The sequence below is a fragment of the Centroberyx affinis genome, unplaced genomic scaffold, assembly GCF_046629955.1.
Source record: "Centroberyx affinis isolate AG114_WGS23_722 - 3 ecotype Tasmania unplaced genomic scaffold, CSIRO-AGI_Caff_v1 ptg000035l_1, whole genome shotgun sequence".
In the NCBI taxonomy this organism is placed as follows: domain Eukaryota; kingdom Metazoa; phylum Chordata; class Actinopteri; order Beryciformes; family Berycidae; genus Centroberyx; species Centroberyx affinis.
This window is the reverse complement of record NW_027278749.1, coordinates 165,517-182,436: the sequence shown is the minus strand read 5'-3', so window position 1 is coordinate 182,436 and position 16,920 is coordinate 165,517. Positions and strand designations below refer to the sequence as shown.

At 45.9% G+C, this 16,920-nt stretch overlaps 1 protein-coding gene across 1 annotated transcript; it reads left to right on the top strand.

Moving 5' to 3' along the window:
- The first annotated feature begins 1,494 nt into the window (after nt 1-1,494).
- On the top strand, nt 1,495-16,341 carry clstn3 (calsyntenin 3). The gene is made up of 18 exons (XM_071516039.1): nt 1,495-1,561; nt 3,477-3,599; nt 4,478-4,688; nt 4,900-5,108; nt 6,276-6,425; nt 6,887-7,072; nt 7,186-7,473; nt 8,216-8,328; nt 9,030-9,189; nt 10,008-10,067; nt 10,228-10,376; nt 11,237-11,385; nt 14,049-14,275; nt 14,525-14,686; nt 14,969-15,114; nt 15,306-15,441; nt 15,895-16,079; nt 16,192-16,341. The coding sequence occupies exons 1-18, from the start codon at nt 1,495-1,497 to the stop codon at nt 16,339-16,341; spliced, it is 2,871 nt and encodes a 956-aa protein (XP_071372140.1).
- The last annotated feature ends 579 nt before the right edge of the window (nt 16,342-16,920 follow it).

Below are 16,920 nucleotides of genomic sequence, written 5' to 3'. Positions count from 1 at the left end.
TTTTGCAGTCTGGTTATAGGGGGATGCGGGCGCTGGGAAAAAGGGGCAGAGTGGCAGTGAAGTCTGTCACTCGTCAAACAGGGGCAGAGATGAAAATTAGCGTGATTAGATGAACTGCTGTGTCGGGGTCTGAGTCACTCCTCGTGCATTCAATACAAAAAAAAGCAAGAGCAGCAGTCTGGCAGGGAGCTGGTGGGGGCCGGAGAGAGTAAGAGAAGGACGCAGTGTGGGCGGGTTAAGAAACGCCGAGAGGGAGGGGACGCCAGCGTAATATTCCCAGCGTTTTTTTCTCTCTCTCTCCCTCCATACAGCCGAAAACAAGGGCATCGCTCCCTCCGTCTTCCGCTCATATCCCAATCTAACGTCAGTGTAACATTCTGGCATTTGGAGCACCATCAGAAGAAGAGCAGCTGTGTTACCTGAGGTTTGGTCTCTTTTTTTTTGCCTACCGGGGGATAGCCGAGCGGCAGGGGCGTGAGAGGCGGATGCTGCGAGGGTAGCGCTGGGTACCAGAAGCATCACCACACACACCACGGTAATGTGAAATCGACAGCGTCAGATTTCTCTTTTAACCAGCGTTCATATCTGCGACATTAACCCTCCTTTAGTCCTATATGGTCGGAATATCGCTCGGCATCCGTGGAGCCGAAGCTCCTAATGGGTGTCAATAGCAGACCATTGCAAATCGATTGATTATTGTCGCATAGGTTACGCATGTCTGTGGTCCTGAATGCTTCTGTAGCCTGAACAACCTGTGCGCTGAAGGAGTCGCACATATTGCAACGTTGTAGGCTGTTTCCCTGATTCATTTCGGGCCAGTCTTTTATAGGTTGTCCTTTACCAGGGAGTGCTGCAATGGAAATTGTTATGGCTTGTTATGTCAGTGAGAGCTCAAAACCCCATGGAATCATTTTTCAATTGTGGCAACTGCCACAGACAGCAACTGCATTTCCCCCCCCCACACCACAAAAAAACACCCACACGCTTAACCTATTCCAGTGATGTACACACGCACGCACGCACATACGCATACACACGCACACACGACCAGGTGTATGCATGCCCCATAGGCTAACCTAGGCTCTCAAAACTGCAGGCGTTTCATTCTGTTTTTAAGGATTGCATTATAACAGCCAGACTGGATTATTGGTTCATTCCTGCTATTTGATTCAGTGTGCAGCTCCAAATTCATTCATTTGGGGGTGATGCCTACTTGCAGTCATATTTTCCCATGCAGGCCTCCACTCAGAGGTCGCCAGGAATCTAGTTCACATACAAAGCTTTCATAGTGCTTTCCTTGCAAAAAACACCGCAACATGAAAACCTCTATGTGCCTCTAATTTGTTCCATCGCTGGCTAGGCCTGATCTCTGTTTCTGCCTCTTTCTGTCCGTCTTGTTATCTCTACCTCTTTCTTCCAGTGCTGATCAGCTGTTAATGCATGTACTGTATTCCTCCCTGTCCCCTCCCCTCCACCTTTCCCTTCCTCCCTCAGATGGACAGAATGAATTTTCTCTCCTTCCTCCTCCTTTGCTTGACTTCGGTTGCCAATGGCAACAAAGGTCAGTTCCTCATCCTTTTGACTGTTAATTGTGAGTGTTGAGATAATGGTTCACATTTCCGTGGGAGCACACAAACCTGAGGAGGTGCTAAGGGCCATGGCTCTTTTTCCCTGAAATGCTCCTGATTACTCATTGGTTAAGGAGTGAATTCTTGCTATCCCTCGTTTGTGTAATAATTAGGCTCTATACATAGTTTGAAATTCTTGACGCATTTACGAATGCCATGTCTACCTGTGCATACTTAGAAGTGTCTATCTGGATACGACTTATTTATATATTGTGTGTGTTGTGATGATGACCCTGTGCGCAAGTGCTTGTTCCATCAGTACCGTGACTCCGAGAAAGATGATAAATCTGTTTTCCCCTTCTGTAGCAGATTTATCATCCTGGATAACCATGACTCTGATTCAACATCATTGTTCCAATGATGCTGAAGAAGGAGAATGAAACAGACAGTGTGGAGAGAGAATGTCAGAGGAGGAGGTGGAGGAGAGGAGGAGGAGAGCGATGCAGGGAGACAAGGAGAGCGAGAGATTGAGGGAGAGATGGAATGTCACAGAAACGTGGGGAGACAGAAAACGGGACGAGAGACAGAGGAGGAGAGGCGGTGACAGGAGAGGACACAGGGCCTAGTCAAAAGACACAGACACCAACAGTTTGCAGACTGATAAGGAGAGAGGAAGAAGTGGGGGAGTAAGGGGGGGAGGTGGTACGTGAGATCAAGTGACACGGGGAGGGAGGGGGGGGGAGGGGGGAGGGAGGGGGGTGCAGGGAGCTAGGGGAGCGTTTGTGTGTGAGAGACAGAGAAGGAGGGGTGGGTGAGTATGAGGGGATGTTGTGGAGAGATAGAGTGACAGAGAGAGGAAGAGTGCCAGGGAGAGCGGGATGGAATGGGATGCCTCTCAATCTGTAATCCCAGATGTAATCCACAGCCCTGATGCTCAGATTAATGCTATATAGCAGAGGGAGGGAGGGATGGAGGGGAGGGGGGAGGGGGGAGTTGAGGGGACAGAGGGCGGGAGATAAATGACCAAAAAAAGGGACAGGGCAGAGGATTGTGGAAATGGAGGAGGAGCAGGAGGAGACAGCGTCAGTCAGGCTGGACCTTGAGCAGAGGGGATGAATGTGTTTGATGAGAGATTTTCGATCAGATTCAGAACCAACAGCCTTTTTTTTTTTCTCCCCTCTCTGAAGTCTCCTCTCGCACAGAGGAGCCAAATTTGTCCCATTCAGATTTGCTGGAAAATTTGCTGTGGAGACAACAGAGTAATTGGTAAACACGAGCGCTGTGCTTCTGTCTGTGGAATTCAGACTCCATAGTTTCAGCGTTAGTGGCTGGAGGACGACAGAGAGACGGCGCTCCGGCTTTTGTTTTGCCCTTTGATTGTTGGAGTGTAAAATCGTCATCCTTCTCGCTCATTAACTTGGCCTTTGATCATTCAGCAGAGAACATTTGGCAGAGGAATGAATAATTAATTTGCAATTAAAGGTGAATTCACAGTAAACCTTCGGCACTTGATTGTGACTTGGGTGTCTTTCAGTACATTATTGTGCAGCAAATATGGCAGGCCGGTCTGGCTGATTGATATGTGCAATATACCTCCCTGTGTGATAAAGTGAAATCTGACTGGTTTTAATTATACTGCCAACCAGCAAGGTGTGTGCGGCACTTGACGTGAAAGAGAGAAGGGGGGGAGGGGGGGGGCATAGAGAGAGAGAGAGAAAATCTGTCTGTGTGTGAATGTGATTAAATTGTGTCTTTGTGGTCACACACACATACATTGTGTGTTTCTCTACTCATGCACACTCTCACAATGTCCTCACCCATAATGGAGTGTTAAAATAGACACGTTTGTTCTTTCTAATTGCTCCATTTAACCCAAAGCCTCTTCGGTCTCCTCTCTGTGCCGTTCAGCCAATAAGCACAAGCCATGGATCGAGACAGAGTACCAGGGGATTGTCATGGAGAACGACAACACCGTGCTGCTCAATCCCCCGCTCTTCGCCTTGGACAAAGATGCTCCACTGCATTACGCCGGTAACGCTACAGCAATAACAATATGGTGGACTGCAGGATGCAGGTCAGACCTGGGCAAAATGTTCAGAAAGGCTCTCAAATATTTGGACTATTCTATGCAAGAATTTGCTTGAACAGCCACAGAACTGGCTCGCTCGAAAAATAGGTCAAATCAAGTAGTCGTCAAGCCAATTTAAACTGAAAAATATTTAATTTTGATTTTGCCCAGGTCTTACAGCAACAGGACGAGACTGCAGCTGTGTGACCAATATGAAGATATGGATTATTTATGTCTGTTTGGTTGCTTACTTTAACAATAAATATGGTCAAACACACACATACACATACAGGCACACAAATATACACACACACTCCTGATTTTACAGGTTGAGGGCAGTCCCATTGACAGCCAGATATTCCTATAGGCATTCTAAATATTAAAAGCACCGAAATCAATCATTGAGTCCACTATTTTTAGACCGTCCAAGAGACTCATAGTGTAATTCAACCCTTCATTGCCGGAGCTGTCAGCAGTGCTCTACTCCACAGCATACTGAAATGAGATTATCATGTTTGCAGTGGGAACACTCTGAGTTCATGGAAATATTCATTGTTCACTCAAATTATAACAGCTCCACTAACATCACCCTGGGGCTCCCTGAAATCTATTTGGTTTAGTTCAGGCATTGAAAGTTGGCCATCAGGTGCTATTGGAAGGGATTTATTTTGCAAATCAACACCATTCTATTCTATTCCTGTAATGATTGCTTGCTAAAGATAAATAAAGTGCCGCTTCAAAGAATCCTCCAGATATCTCTTTGATGTACAGTACTTTGATGATGTTTAATAACTGTCTCCAGTGATTTTCCTCGCTCACACCGTCTCCCTCCCTCACCTAGGCGAGATTTGTGGCTTCCGGGTTCATAACGGGCCCTCGGGCTCCGGCTCGGTCCAGTTCGAGGCAGTGGTCCTGGACCGCTCCACCGGCGAGGGCCTGGTCCGGTCCAAGGAGCCGCTGGACTGCGAGAGCCAGCGGGAGCACAGCTTCACCATCCAGGCCTACGACTGCGGAGAAGGGCCCGATGGAGTCAACAGCAAGAAATCCCACAAGTCAGTTTTGAACACTCGTCTGTGCGCCCTCCACCTAATTTGAATATTTGATGTTATGTTTTTTCCATAATGAAAGTCAGTATGTGAGGTTCTTCTGGCTGTGCACTCGACTGTAAAGACTATACAGCCATTACTGCAGCCTGTGAGAGTAATCCGTCTCTATCTCCCCTCCTTATCTTGCTCCTCCTCCCTCCCCGCTCGCTTCCCTCAGGGCCACTGTGCATGTTCGTGTGAACGACGTCAATGAGTTTTCCCCAGTGTTTGTCGAGCGTCGCTATGAGGCTTCGGTCCCAGAAGGACGTCTGTTTGACCGTATCGTGCGCGTCGAGGCCCTGGATGCCGACTGCTCCCCGCAGTACAGCCAGATTTGCTTCTATGACATCATCACTCCCAACGTGCCCTTCGCCATTGACAACGATGGTGAGATACTGGGAACAAATTCACTTCATCTATCTGTGCTAGAGAGATAAAGCATCTGGACTAGGGGCCATATTATTTTCCCAATTTGCACTCTGCAGTACATACTCCAAATGGCCTTGGTTGCAAGTGGGAACACTCACTTCAATATTCACCTGCTAAATTCCTGCTCTCCTCAACACACACACACCAGCCACTACTGAGGCATTTATGTCTGTGTAGCATCAGTATTATAGGAATTGCAGGTACTTAATTCCTCTCACAGGTAGATGCCAAGAGATTTTAAAATAGAATTTGTGTGGGTGGACAATTGTTCTGTCTCTGCATAAACACTGCCGCTGCTGTTCGGTTTAATATAGCATCCTTTTGTCCATACCCGATAATAGATCCCTCAACGTATACCTCTTCTTAGGAAAAGGATGAATTTCCCAAGTCTTCATCGCAGCCCATTGACTGGTCGGTGGCCGATCGATAATGGGTATTTTGTAATATGACAACGGCAGCTGTGGAGACGGATTTCCACAGGACTCCGTTTTACCATGACTTTGCAGAATTGTCTGGGACTTGGAGGATTTTGCAGAGGATGAGCAGCTCCTTTATTTTTTTTGGGTCAGATTGGTACAGCAGCACAGAGACCTTTTGTTCTGACCTTGTTCAGATGCTGTAAGATTGTCATTGTCTATTCTCTTTCTCTACTTTGTCTCTTCTTTTCTATCCCTATCTCTTTCATCCCTCCGTTTTTCCTATCACGATGTCAGAGCATCTTTTTTCTTACCTATTGTTTGTGGGCTGGCATGCTGAGGTTGTCAGCCTATCATAGTTACTTTCTGTCTCTTTATCTCGGAAAATAGGAAAACCCTTCGGTTTTCATTCTGCTCTCTGTCATTTATCTTTGTTTCTGCCTTTTGGCTTTTTTTCTGAGTATATTGCACTGAACAGTGTAGTGAGAGTCTGAAATGTGTATATGGGGCGATTAAATAGATTTATCAAAGAATACCTTTTGTGCTAGGCTTTTGAATCTGTATGCTTGTCATTGATGACTAACCCTCCTTCTATTTCTGTTTCCATTTCTTTGTTTGTTTCTTTCTCTTTCTTTCTTTCTTTCTTTCTTTCTTTCTTTCTTTCTTTCTTTCTTTCTTTCTTTCTTTCTTCTCTCCTCCTGTCTCCTAGGTAACATTAAGAACACAGAGCCACTGGATTCCAAGCGTCAGCGTGTTCACACCTTCTGGGTGACCGCCTTCGACTGTGGAAAGAACCGCGCTCAGGCTGACGCCCAGGTCGTTGTCACGGTCAAGCCGTCCTGCAAACCCGGCTGGATCGGTAATCAATATCACTGAACGCACCATTGCTGTCCTGACTGTCATCCTTGAGTAAATCTCCCATCCTAGGCGGATGGGAGAGGCTTTAGAGATGTGTTTTTCGTGGTATCTGTGGCTCGGTGCGTGTTGGATGAAAATACCTCATCTGTTAGGGTTGGAGTTTGTGTGGGCTGGTTTGCCAACTCTATCTAAAGATCGGCCCAGCTTGGATGAATCACCTTCGCATGTTTATATCAAGAGCTGGGTTGTTGAGAAGTGTTGCTGAAGCTTAGTAATATCAAGAAAAGGTTGTTACACTGACAATGCATGTGCAGAACGATATGTACTGCAGTATTCTTTTCCTCTGGACTTTTCGACAATAGCGGCTGTATTCCCTGCAGCATGAACAGGCAGTTTATCGTCATCCCCCTCGCTTTGTGGATCTGGCACGCTTCATTTTGACACTGCATTATTTTTTTTCAGGATGGACCAAGCGTGTAGAGTACACCCCTGGGTCTGGCAGCATCCCCCTGTTCCCCAGCTTGCATTTGGAGACCTGTGAAGAGACGGTGTGGAACATCCAGGCCACTGTAGAGCTCCAGACCGGCCACATAGGGAAGGGCTGTGACAGGGACAGCTACTCAGACAGATCTGTGCGCCGGCTGTGCGGTGGGTTCTGGTTTACATCTGTAAACACATGACAGCATGAGGGCAGGATCCTCTGTACTGATCACTCACTGGTAAATTAACGCCGTCTGTTTCCTCTCTCCTGCCCACATCAGGTGCTGTCAGGGGCGAAGTCGACCTCCTCCCTCCTCCATCCCCAGCAGCCAACTGGACCTCCGCTCTGCCCACTCTCCCCTCCTCCGATTCCTCTCTGGTTTTCTCTTTCAACGGATCCACCCATGTGGCCGTGGTGCCCGACTCGGTGGTCGCGGCGGTGTCAGGCGACCACTTCACCCTCCAGCTGTGGATGCGAAGGGGCGGAGCCAACATCCAGCCTGCAACGACTCAGACCAGAGGAAGCCGCAAGGAGGAGGAGACTATCGTGTGCAGCACTGTCAAGAATGGTGCGTTACATCTGCCAGCCATGCAATTTAGCCCTCTAATTTTAATTACGATAACATGGTTTTAATTTGTTTTCATGATGGAATTTTCTATTATCTGTATTCTTGCTCCATTTATATATCGATGGCCTAGAGGCTTAGCATTTCAGAACATCTTGAGAGCGTTTCCAAATGTGTTTAGACTACAGTGTGACCTTTTAGCAAAGAAGGGTGAAAAACACGTTACTCCTTCACTTTTTTCATCCACGCATCAGGTATCTAAAATTCAGAAAGTTACCAGTTCAGATCCCCAAAGTGTCGAGGAAAATCTTGGTCGGGAAAGTGAATAAGTAACACTGTCTGCACCTCCAGCAACTACTATCAAGGTGCTCTTGAGAGAGGCACTTAACCCCCGACTGCTCCACTTGAGCTGCCCAGGCAGACTGTAGAAGAACAGTAAAACACCACACCAGGCAGCTCCCGGGTGTGAATATGTGCAGCTGTATGAATGTGTAGCAGGGCGCCGCTGAAAAGTAGCACACTCAGCAAACCTTGCCTAGGAAAAAAGAAATCCACAAAGATAAATCAGCGCAGAGTAAATGCATCACAGAGAATAGGAAAGATAAAAGAGAAATTCAAATGAAAAACTCAAGACAAATTTCTACTCCTTTCTATGGTTGCTCTATGAAGAAAGATGCCTGGTAATATTTAGAAGCTGACGACACTGACCCACCTAATGTTTTCTGTTCTTCTTGCTGGTCCTCAGATGACTCCTTCTCCCACTACTCTCTCTCCGTCCATGGCTGTCGCCTCTCTCTCTTCTACTGGCCCGACGTCTCGTCTGCACGGCCCGTCAAGTTCCTCTGGAAACTGGAGCAGGTACTGGGGGAATGGCAGCGGCCAGGCTCTGATGTTCTTAGCTGCACTTTGCCTCCCGTGTTCATTCTTTTAAAACGAAACTGATACTGAGGGAATACAGTAAGTGCGCCCAACACTGATATATGCATTGGAATACGCGATTAAGGAGCCGCATCAAATGCTTCCCGGTTGACTTTTTTTTGCCATTTTGAATACGAATCATATGAGAAAGTTGGAATATTGCGCGCCTGCATGCATGTGTGTGTGTGTGTGTGTGTGTGTGTATGTGTGTGTGGTAGCAGGATGGGGGGGGGGGCATGTTTTGACTGGAGTCACTGGTCCCAGACAGATTGAACTAGCATGGATTAAAGGGATGCTGAGCTGATACAGAGAAGATTTGTCAAATCCCTCTGTCTGAACCTCTCCATCTTATTACTCCAATCTTTCTTCCCTGCCCCTCTGTCTTTATATCGCCCTCGTTCTCTGTCCCTGAGTCTTCCCATCCCTTCTGCCCTGTAATTCCCTTGTGATTTATTTTCCCTCTGTTTTCACCATATCTATACAAAGAAAGCCAAAAAGAAAATAGACAGGATTTTTTTCTTTAACAATTTACAGATTTGCACCAAACAATAAATATAATAAATGTCCAAACCTCAGCCCTCAAGGTGGTTCTACACTGGTTTCATTTGTCCAGCTGACTGTAACTTATCTCTGTCCAACAGGTGTGTGACAGTGAGTGGCATCATCTGTCTCTCAGTGTCCAGTTCCCCTCAGTGACCCTGTACGTAGATGGCGTGACCTTTGACCCCGCTCTCATCCATGACAACGGAGCCATCCCCAACCCGGCCCCCCGCCAGAGAATGGTCATAGGTGCCTGCTGGGGTAAGGAGCTGAAACGCACTCCGCCGTTCTTCATATGGCAGAGATGTATCCACGACTGACATATATTTCCTTACAGCTGAGTGACAGAATTGAATGCAAAAACAAGAAAGCCTGAAAAAAATTTAAATAACTGCTGTGAGCAGCAGTTGTGCAATTTGCATCCTCCTTTGCATTCCTCTGTCACCAAAATGTCATTTAAATCACGCATCCCAGCAGTGTGCCAAACATAACAGTCTGCCATTTCCGGCATAAGCCCCGGCAAGTTAAACACTCACACAGCATTTCAAGACAATCTGCCAAGACATTCTGCCTTGCACCATTCACTTCCTCATTTCACTCCGTTATATTTTGGGTAGATGCACTGTGTCTTTGAGGGCTAATAATATAACTGACTTATCAATTATTCATGGGAACAGAACAACAAGAAGACCAGACAGTTAGCCTGCCAGTTACACCAGTGCTAATAGTTAAAATGGGACACTCTGTCTGCCAATTAGCAGTGAGAAACACACGCACAGTCATACAGACTCTCATCCGCGGTGGAAGTCGAGCCGCCGCCTGTGTGGCAGCAGCTGCCGCTGGATAATGAGGAGACGGTGCATCTTTGAATCCCGTCTACAAAATTATTTTCTCACTTGGACCTCCTCACGTTTTTTGTTTTTTTTCTCATTCTCACTGTCAATCTCTTCCTCTTTGCACCTTCACTCACACTTTCTTCCCTGACTTAAACACATCTCTCTCTCTCTCACACTCTCACTCTTTCTTATTGTTTTCTTTCTTTCTATTTCCCTTTGCCCCTCACCCAATTTTCCCTGCAGAGCCAGAACAGACGCAGAAGGAGATTCTGAACAACAGCATCCCAGAGGGGAAAGACTCAGGTGACTTCATTTGTTTTCACACTGCCTTTGTCAGGGTGAGGGTGCACAGCGTTGTGGTGCTGAATTCTGTGTCTCTGTTGATGTGTTTTTTATTATTTATATGGGTTGTATGTCTGTGTGTGTGGTTGTGTTCACGCCGGACTCTACCTGTGGTCCTCAGGGAGGTACGTGGGTGGTTACCGCGGCCTGTTGTCGGGGGTGACGGTGCGTCCGGGCAGCGTGGAGCCTCACAGTGTGGTGGAGTGTCTGTACGCCTGCAGGGAGGGCCTGGACTTTGGAGACCTGGAGACTCTGGGCTCCGGCATGAAGGTAACACCAGGGGAAAGAAGGCTGTCGCAGTAAAGAGGGAGGATTACATCTCTCGTAAACATGCGTCTCCGATCTGGCTTGTGTCTAGATATGATTTGCCTAGAGTTACATTCATCTGTATACACATTTAAATCAATTTCTTGTGCCCTCACAAAAGTTACCATGCATGTCCCTCCCATATTTATATTGTTGGAAATTAACAGTAAACACATTGTCTCTTGTTCCCCATCCTCATGTATCCTTACAATCTATTTTGACTAATTGTGAGCTTGGAATTATAAAGCTCTATCTGACTTCAAAAATTAATTCTCTACATATTTGTGTTCTTTGAATGTTACTTTATTATTGTGTGATGTTGTTCTTTTTTTTTTTTAAGAACTGTTAAATATTTGAAAAGGCAGAAGGTATACAACAGTTTTGCCAAATCTTTGATGCTCATTATGTCAGATCTGCACTTCACCCAGAAAGAATCTTATAATTCCAAGCTCCCAAAATTTGTCACTATCCAAGCTGCCATTTATTTGATTTATTTGATAAGTTTATTTCTGTTTGTGTACTTGCTGTATGTGGATTTGTTGTTTATGTTGTCAAATGTGTCTCTGACATGGTCATTGTGTCATTACACTTCGATTTTATACGCTTTTACTGTATCCAATCACCCAGGATGCATGTCAGTGCCAGGTGTAAAGAACGTCAGAGAGTAGCATGTCAGTTGAAATTGTGTTGTTTTTTTTTACTGTGGGATCTCTTCAACGTATAGCATGAAAACCTCAAGTTATTTTCAAATTTCAATTTGTTCTTGACATTTTTTTTTTACAAATGGATAGCTAGAGTTTAAAGCTTGACCTTTGACCTTGCAGGTCCATGTGAACCCCAGCCAGTCAGTACTAGTGTTGGAGGGAGATGACATTGAGAGTTTTAACCGCGCCGTCCAGCAGGTCACCTACAGAAACTCTTTACGCTTTGCCACACCTGGAGTCAGACCCCTCAAACTTACCACCTCTCTCAGGTACACACACACACACACACACACACACACACATACACATGCATTCGTGCACACACACACATACAGACACAAACACAAACATGAGCACACACACAGTCGCACTTAGTGACAGCTGATGCTTTAACAGGGTGACTGCGTTAGCACCATGCTATGCATGACTGTTTACTCTTACAGTACATCAGGCTTAAAGGAAATATCTGCCCTTAAACACTGTGAAACAAACAACCATTGGCAATGTATCTTGTATTTCTGGATATATTTTGTTATTTAGTGGTGAATGTTTCTAATTCCTGTGTGGCCAAACATAGATGATGTAACGTCACCTTGAGACATTTCCAGTTTGATAGCAGAAAAATTTTCAGCTATCTAAAACATCACACTTCATGTTTTGGTGTCAGTCACTCAGAAGAACAAGGGCTTCTTTCTAGACTCACCATTCAATCACCATTCAATCACTGACTGAAATCACTTACTGAAGTAAAATTAGATGAGGCAGGTTGGGGGAAAGTGGGTACAACAAAAAAGTAAATCACAACACTTCATCACAAAATGACTGCTGGAATGCACTGAAGATCACAGATTGATGATATCTAACAGTGTAAAAGCATCCGAGTGTGGATTTTTCCTTTAGCAGTCTGGAGTCTTCTGAAACATTACTGTGTGCATTGTTCTCCTGCTTACCCCTTGGACATTGAACTCATCAAACATGGACCTTGCCTTGGCTCTATGATAAGGACTGGTGTGGCATGGAAGATGATTACACTGAGTGTGTCACACCGGGAGATAACAAGGAATATCTAATCTTTTTGTTATGGTTCACAATAATCTGGATGCTATCCTTGTAGGTGTCAGATTCTCTCTGCCTGGTTTGACAATGGCAGTGAATGTAGTTGTAGAAGCATTATTTAACTTTAATAAACATTTTCACTTTTTAGCATGCCCATTTGTTTTAGCATAGATCAATTAACAGTGAACAATCAATACCACAAGTAGTGAACATTAATCGGGACTAGTGCAGTGCCCATTCAAAATAGGCGTCGCTTGCTTTGAGTCCCGCTGCTGCACAGAACGCTGTTCGCTTGTTTATTCAAAGTTTATTAATATTGAACGTGTCCCATGTCCAATCCGACACTGCACGTCCTTGGGTCCCCAGCAATACACCCGGCAAGTGTGAAGTAGATCAGACGAACGGTTCTCGAGATATGCGAAGGACACACATACAGACAGAGATTCCTTGCTTTATAGTATGATGCCACTCACTTGTTTTCATTTTGAAAACCCAGACTTAAAGTTATACTGCCAGCACACACATAAACTACTTACATGCCACCCTGATTTTTCTGCATTTTTTAAAGCATTTTTAAAGAAATAATTTTGCATGTGTGTAATTAATAACTAGAGTTTAATAAAAAGCCTCAGTGCTGGTAGTGACTCTTAATGAATTCTGTGAAATCTTTGAATAACTGCATACTGCATGAATATTCAACAAGACGTACCTAAATCAGGAAACAGTGCTATCAGTCTTACCACTGACACTGCGCCTATTGTGCCCATTATACCAGATTGTTCAGCTCCTAAACAATCCCTGAAAAACATCTCACAGTGGCTCAGTCTGCATCACATCGAATCAGCTGGCAGTGAAAAAAAAAAACTCTGTTTCCGGGTCAATGCTTAACAACTGAACTGCCTTTCTGGCTTTAGCAGCCACTTTTTGTTGATGAAATATTAATTCACTTTGGAAAGCACAGCGCAATGCATATATATTCTATATTGTGTCTTCATACTGAAAGCAGAAGACCGCTGACAGAACAGCTGTTATCTAATTATCAGGTTTGACAGATATCCCTGTGACTGTCTTTAGGGACTGTTGTTTTTGCTGCGTGTTTATAAGATTAGAATGATTACCAGGCCACGAGTCGGCGCTGGAGTGTTTTTTTTTTTTCACCGTTTTTTTTCTCCCCCCGGAGTGTTTTAAATATCCCACTGATTCAAGGTCATGGGCTTGGCTGTGTGTTTTTGGCAGATTTTTCGGTTGGATTCAGGTCAAGAGTTTGAGGGGTTTTTTTCAGCATGTTTTACTGTGTGTGTTAAGATTAGACTGATTTGAGGCCAGTAGTTACCCAGATGGCTGAACAGCAGGCCCTTCTGGAGAGGCCGATAGAAGCAGCTGCTCACTCGTGCAGATAGTAGAAATCTAACACACAAACACACACACACACACACACTGCTTAAAGCACTTTCAAATATGATGCTGAATTATTGTGCAAATGAGTAAATATATTTAAGTAGCCTGTCATCAGTCTGATTTGCTCTTACTCTCTGACAGGAAAATTGTGTTTGTAACAGCAGAGTTAGTGTGTTCTGACATTTGCTGTTTTCAGTGTCATAATGGACCAACGTTAACCACAGTCATGCTGCAATTAGAGAACTAAATTCTAATGCTGGAGATGAGAGTACGTTTTTCAGGAAGTTTTATCCCTTTTTTGTAAGCAATGAAATCTATGCTAACTTTGTAAACATCACTCAGACAGTCACTTTGTTTTTAATATGAAAAAGATTGCAAACCTTGGCAAGCTTTGGCATTAAAACAGTTCAGTAAAGGTTGTCCTCCTCTCTTTTTTTATCTCTTTCTCTCTCACACACACCTCTTCCCTCCCCGCCAGGTGTTTCAATGAAGAGAGCTGTCTGTCCCTCAAGCAGTTAGAGGGCTACCTGGTGGTCCTGCAGCCCGACGCCCCTCAGATCTCTCTGTCTGGGGTCGGCCCCCACCTGGCCCGTCCTGCCCCCGAGTTCGAAGGCCCCCGTGGCGTCCCCCTCTTCCCGGAGCTCCGGATCGTCTGCTCCCTGTCTCACGCTGTCAACACGGCTGCGCAGGGGATGGAGGGCGGAGGTGAGTCAGCAGAGAGAGAGAGAGAGTCCCGTCTCTAAATCCAGACCTGAAACGACACCCCCGCCCCTCATCTATGGACTAATTTATGGAGATTTAACACTGTTATCAGATTTGGTTCGTTCATAGCCTGTGCTGTCTAATACTATGGAAATGAGCTGAGTCCCAAAGAGGCCATCTGTGGAAAGCGCCCAATTTGTTTCTCACATGGTGATAATGATTGTGTAATCTGTTTCCTGCCCTCTCCCTTAGCTCTAATGTCAGATGCTGTGGCTCACACTTTGGACGGCTGTGAGGTCCAGCCTCTGGGGGAGGAGCTAAACCCAGAGAGGGAGGAGCTTCTGGTGGACATGGATGTTCTGCGAGAGAGGGGACTGGAGATCATCAACACTACTGCCTATATCGCCATCACAGGTACAGCTGCACAGAAGAAAAAAAACATAATCTCCCCCTGTCAAAGTCTATCTTTTTGTCTGACTTTTTTAAACGTCTGCACTGTTGGCACTTTGCCAAAATGCAAAGATGATGCTCAGACTTACAATGAGAAAGTAAAACTCATTCACCCCCCTACAGCTCCCTCCAGCCGTCAATTAGTAGCTATGGACTGCGCTTCTCTCGTCCTTTCTACTATTATCATCTCAGTATCGACTCACCGCCTCTGTCTCCTGTCCTGTTTTCGTTCTCCCCTCCTTCTAGGCGCCGAATCCATCTCTGTGTACGAGGATGTTCTCCGCTCGGTCCGCTATCGTCTGGCCAAAGGCTCCGCCCGATTCGAGAGGAGGTTCCGCCTGTCCTGCTCTGAGATGAATGGCAGGTACACCAGCAATGAGTTGACTCTGGAGGTGAGGATAAGCATCGTTTGCATAACACCTGCGTTGTTGGCATGAAGATGAACATCTTTCAGAAAGTAGCTGTGTTGTTGGCATGAAAAAGAGAGCCACAAGCTCTGCAACCATAGCTGTTGACTGCACTAACCTAGCCAATGAGGTAAATCTCTCTATTTCTATTTCTATTTCTCCCTCCCTCCCTTCAGGTGAACTTCCTCCACTCTCTGGACAGTCTGTACCACCCGTCCCACTTGCTGGCCTCCCAGCAGCAGTTCCTCCATCCGTCCCACCACTCTGGGGAGCTGAGTGGACACACCCTGCCCAATCCACACCGCAACTCAGGTGAGATTTCACTTTCACTGGTTTTGCCCTTGTGCACCACATTGTGGCAGTGTAACCCATGACTGTAATGGACTGCTACACCTCTGCTGGTTATGTTGTACTATAACTACTCCTCACACATTCTAACACTCCTGAAAGTTAGGATTTAGGTTAGGCTTTAAAGAGTAACTAAACCCCACCTAAATCTGTGGTGAAGCCTGACACCTAATTGTGAAAAGTAGGGTACTGCACTGGTCATCTGCTATTAGTTGGTCTCTGTGCCCTGTGATGTCACCCTCTATAGAGTACAACAGGTGGTGACATCACCTGGCACAAAGACCAGCCAATAGGAGAAGGCCAGTTCAGTACCCTACTTTTCAACATTAGGTGTCAGTCTTCACCAAAGATTTGGGTTTGGGGTTTAGTTACTCTTTAAATTAGGATTACATGATCACCTCTCTGCTTTTCGGACAGTGGTGCCAGGAGCAGCCACCGTCATCATAATGGTGTGCGTGGGTTTCCTGGTTGTTATGGTGATCCTTGGCGTTTTCCGAATCCGCTCCATCCATCGTCGTGGGGAAGGCGCCAGAGGCGGGGCAAAGGAGGGCAGCGGCCAATGGGACGACTCTGCCCTCACCATCATTGTCAACCCTATGGAGGTAATAACCCAATCATTTATTGATGTCAGTCAGTGACATCATGGTGATTATCACACCTGTTTAGCTCTTGTTTTCATCCTCTGTCTTAACGAACGCTCTTCCTCGCCCGCAGTCCTATGAGTCTCGCATGGGCATCGCTGCTGACACAGAAGGAGAGGCAGAGGAGGATGAGGAGGTAGTGGAGTCGCCTGACGACGCCAGTGATGACCAGCGAATCATCATCAAGAAGGAGGGGAGGGACGGCAACCCCCGCCGCTACTGAGCCAGATCTATCTCTGCACCAGTTCTCATGGAAACCACAACCGGCTCACCACTCACACACTCTCAACACTTTTAATATCGACAACTGCTGACACCTCTAGTTTAAGGAATGTATGCTTACAAACACTACGCACAATACACTCTCTATAATACTCCGACACACAATGCCATATGTGACCTATAGCCACCAACAGGCAGTAGTTCTCCACCTAAATGTTCAATGGCACAATGTAAACAGCTAATGTAATTTAACCGCCTGACCAAACCCCACCGAAATTGTATGTGGTGCACCAGTTCTAAATCACAAGATGGTAATGTGACTGTATAGTGTAATACTGTCTGAATGAGACTATTTTGCTTTGAAGAAAGATTGTATATGTTTTTAAGTATTGCACACAGGATGAAATCCTTACAAAATGAATATCGAAACAACCCACAACATACCGTAGGCGAAGACACAAGCCTTGATCCCAACACTCCTCCTCCTCCGCTGTCCCACCCCAGACCGACTCGAGACGTCTGCCGCACAAGCTCTTTCCCCCTCGCTGCACCCTCTCTCTACACATTCCTCGACCGCCGT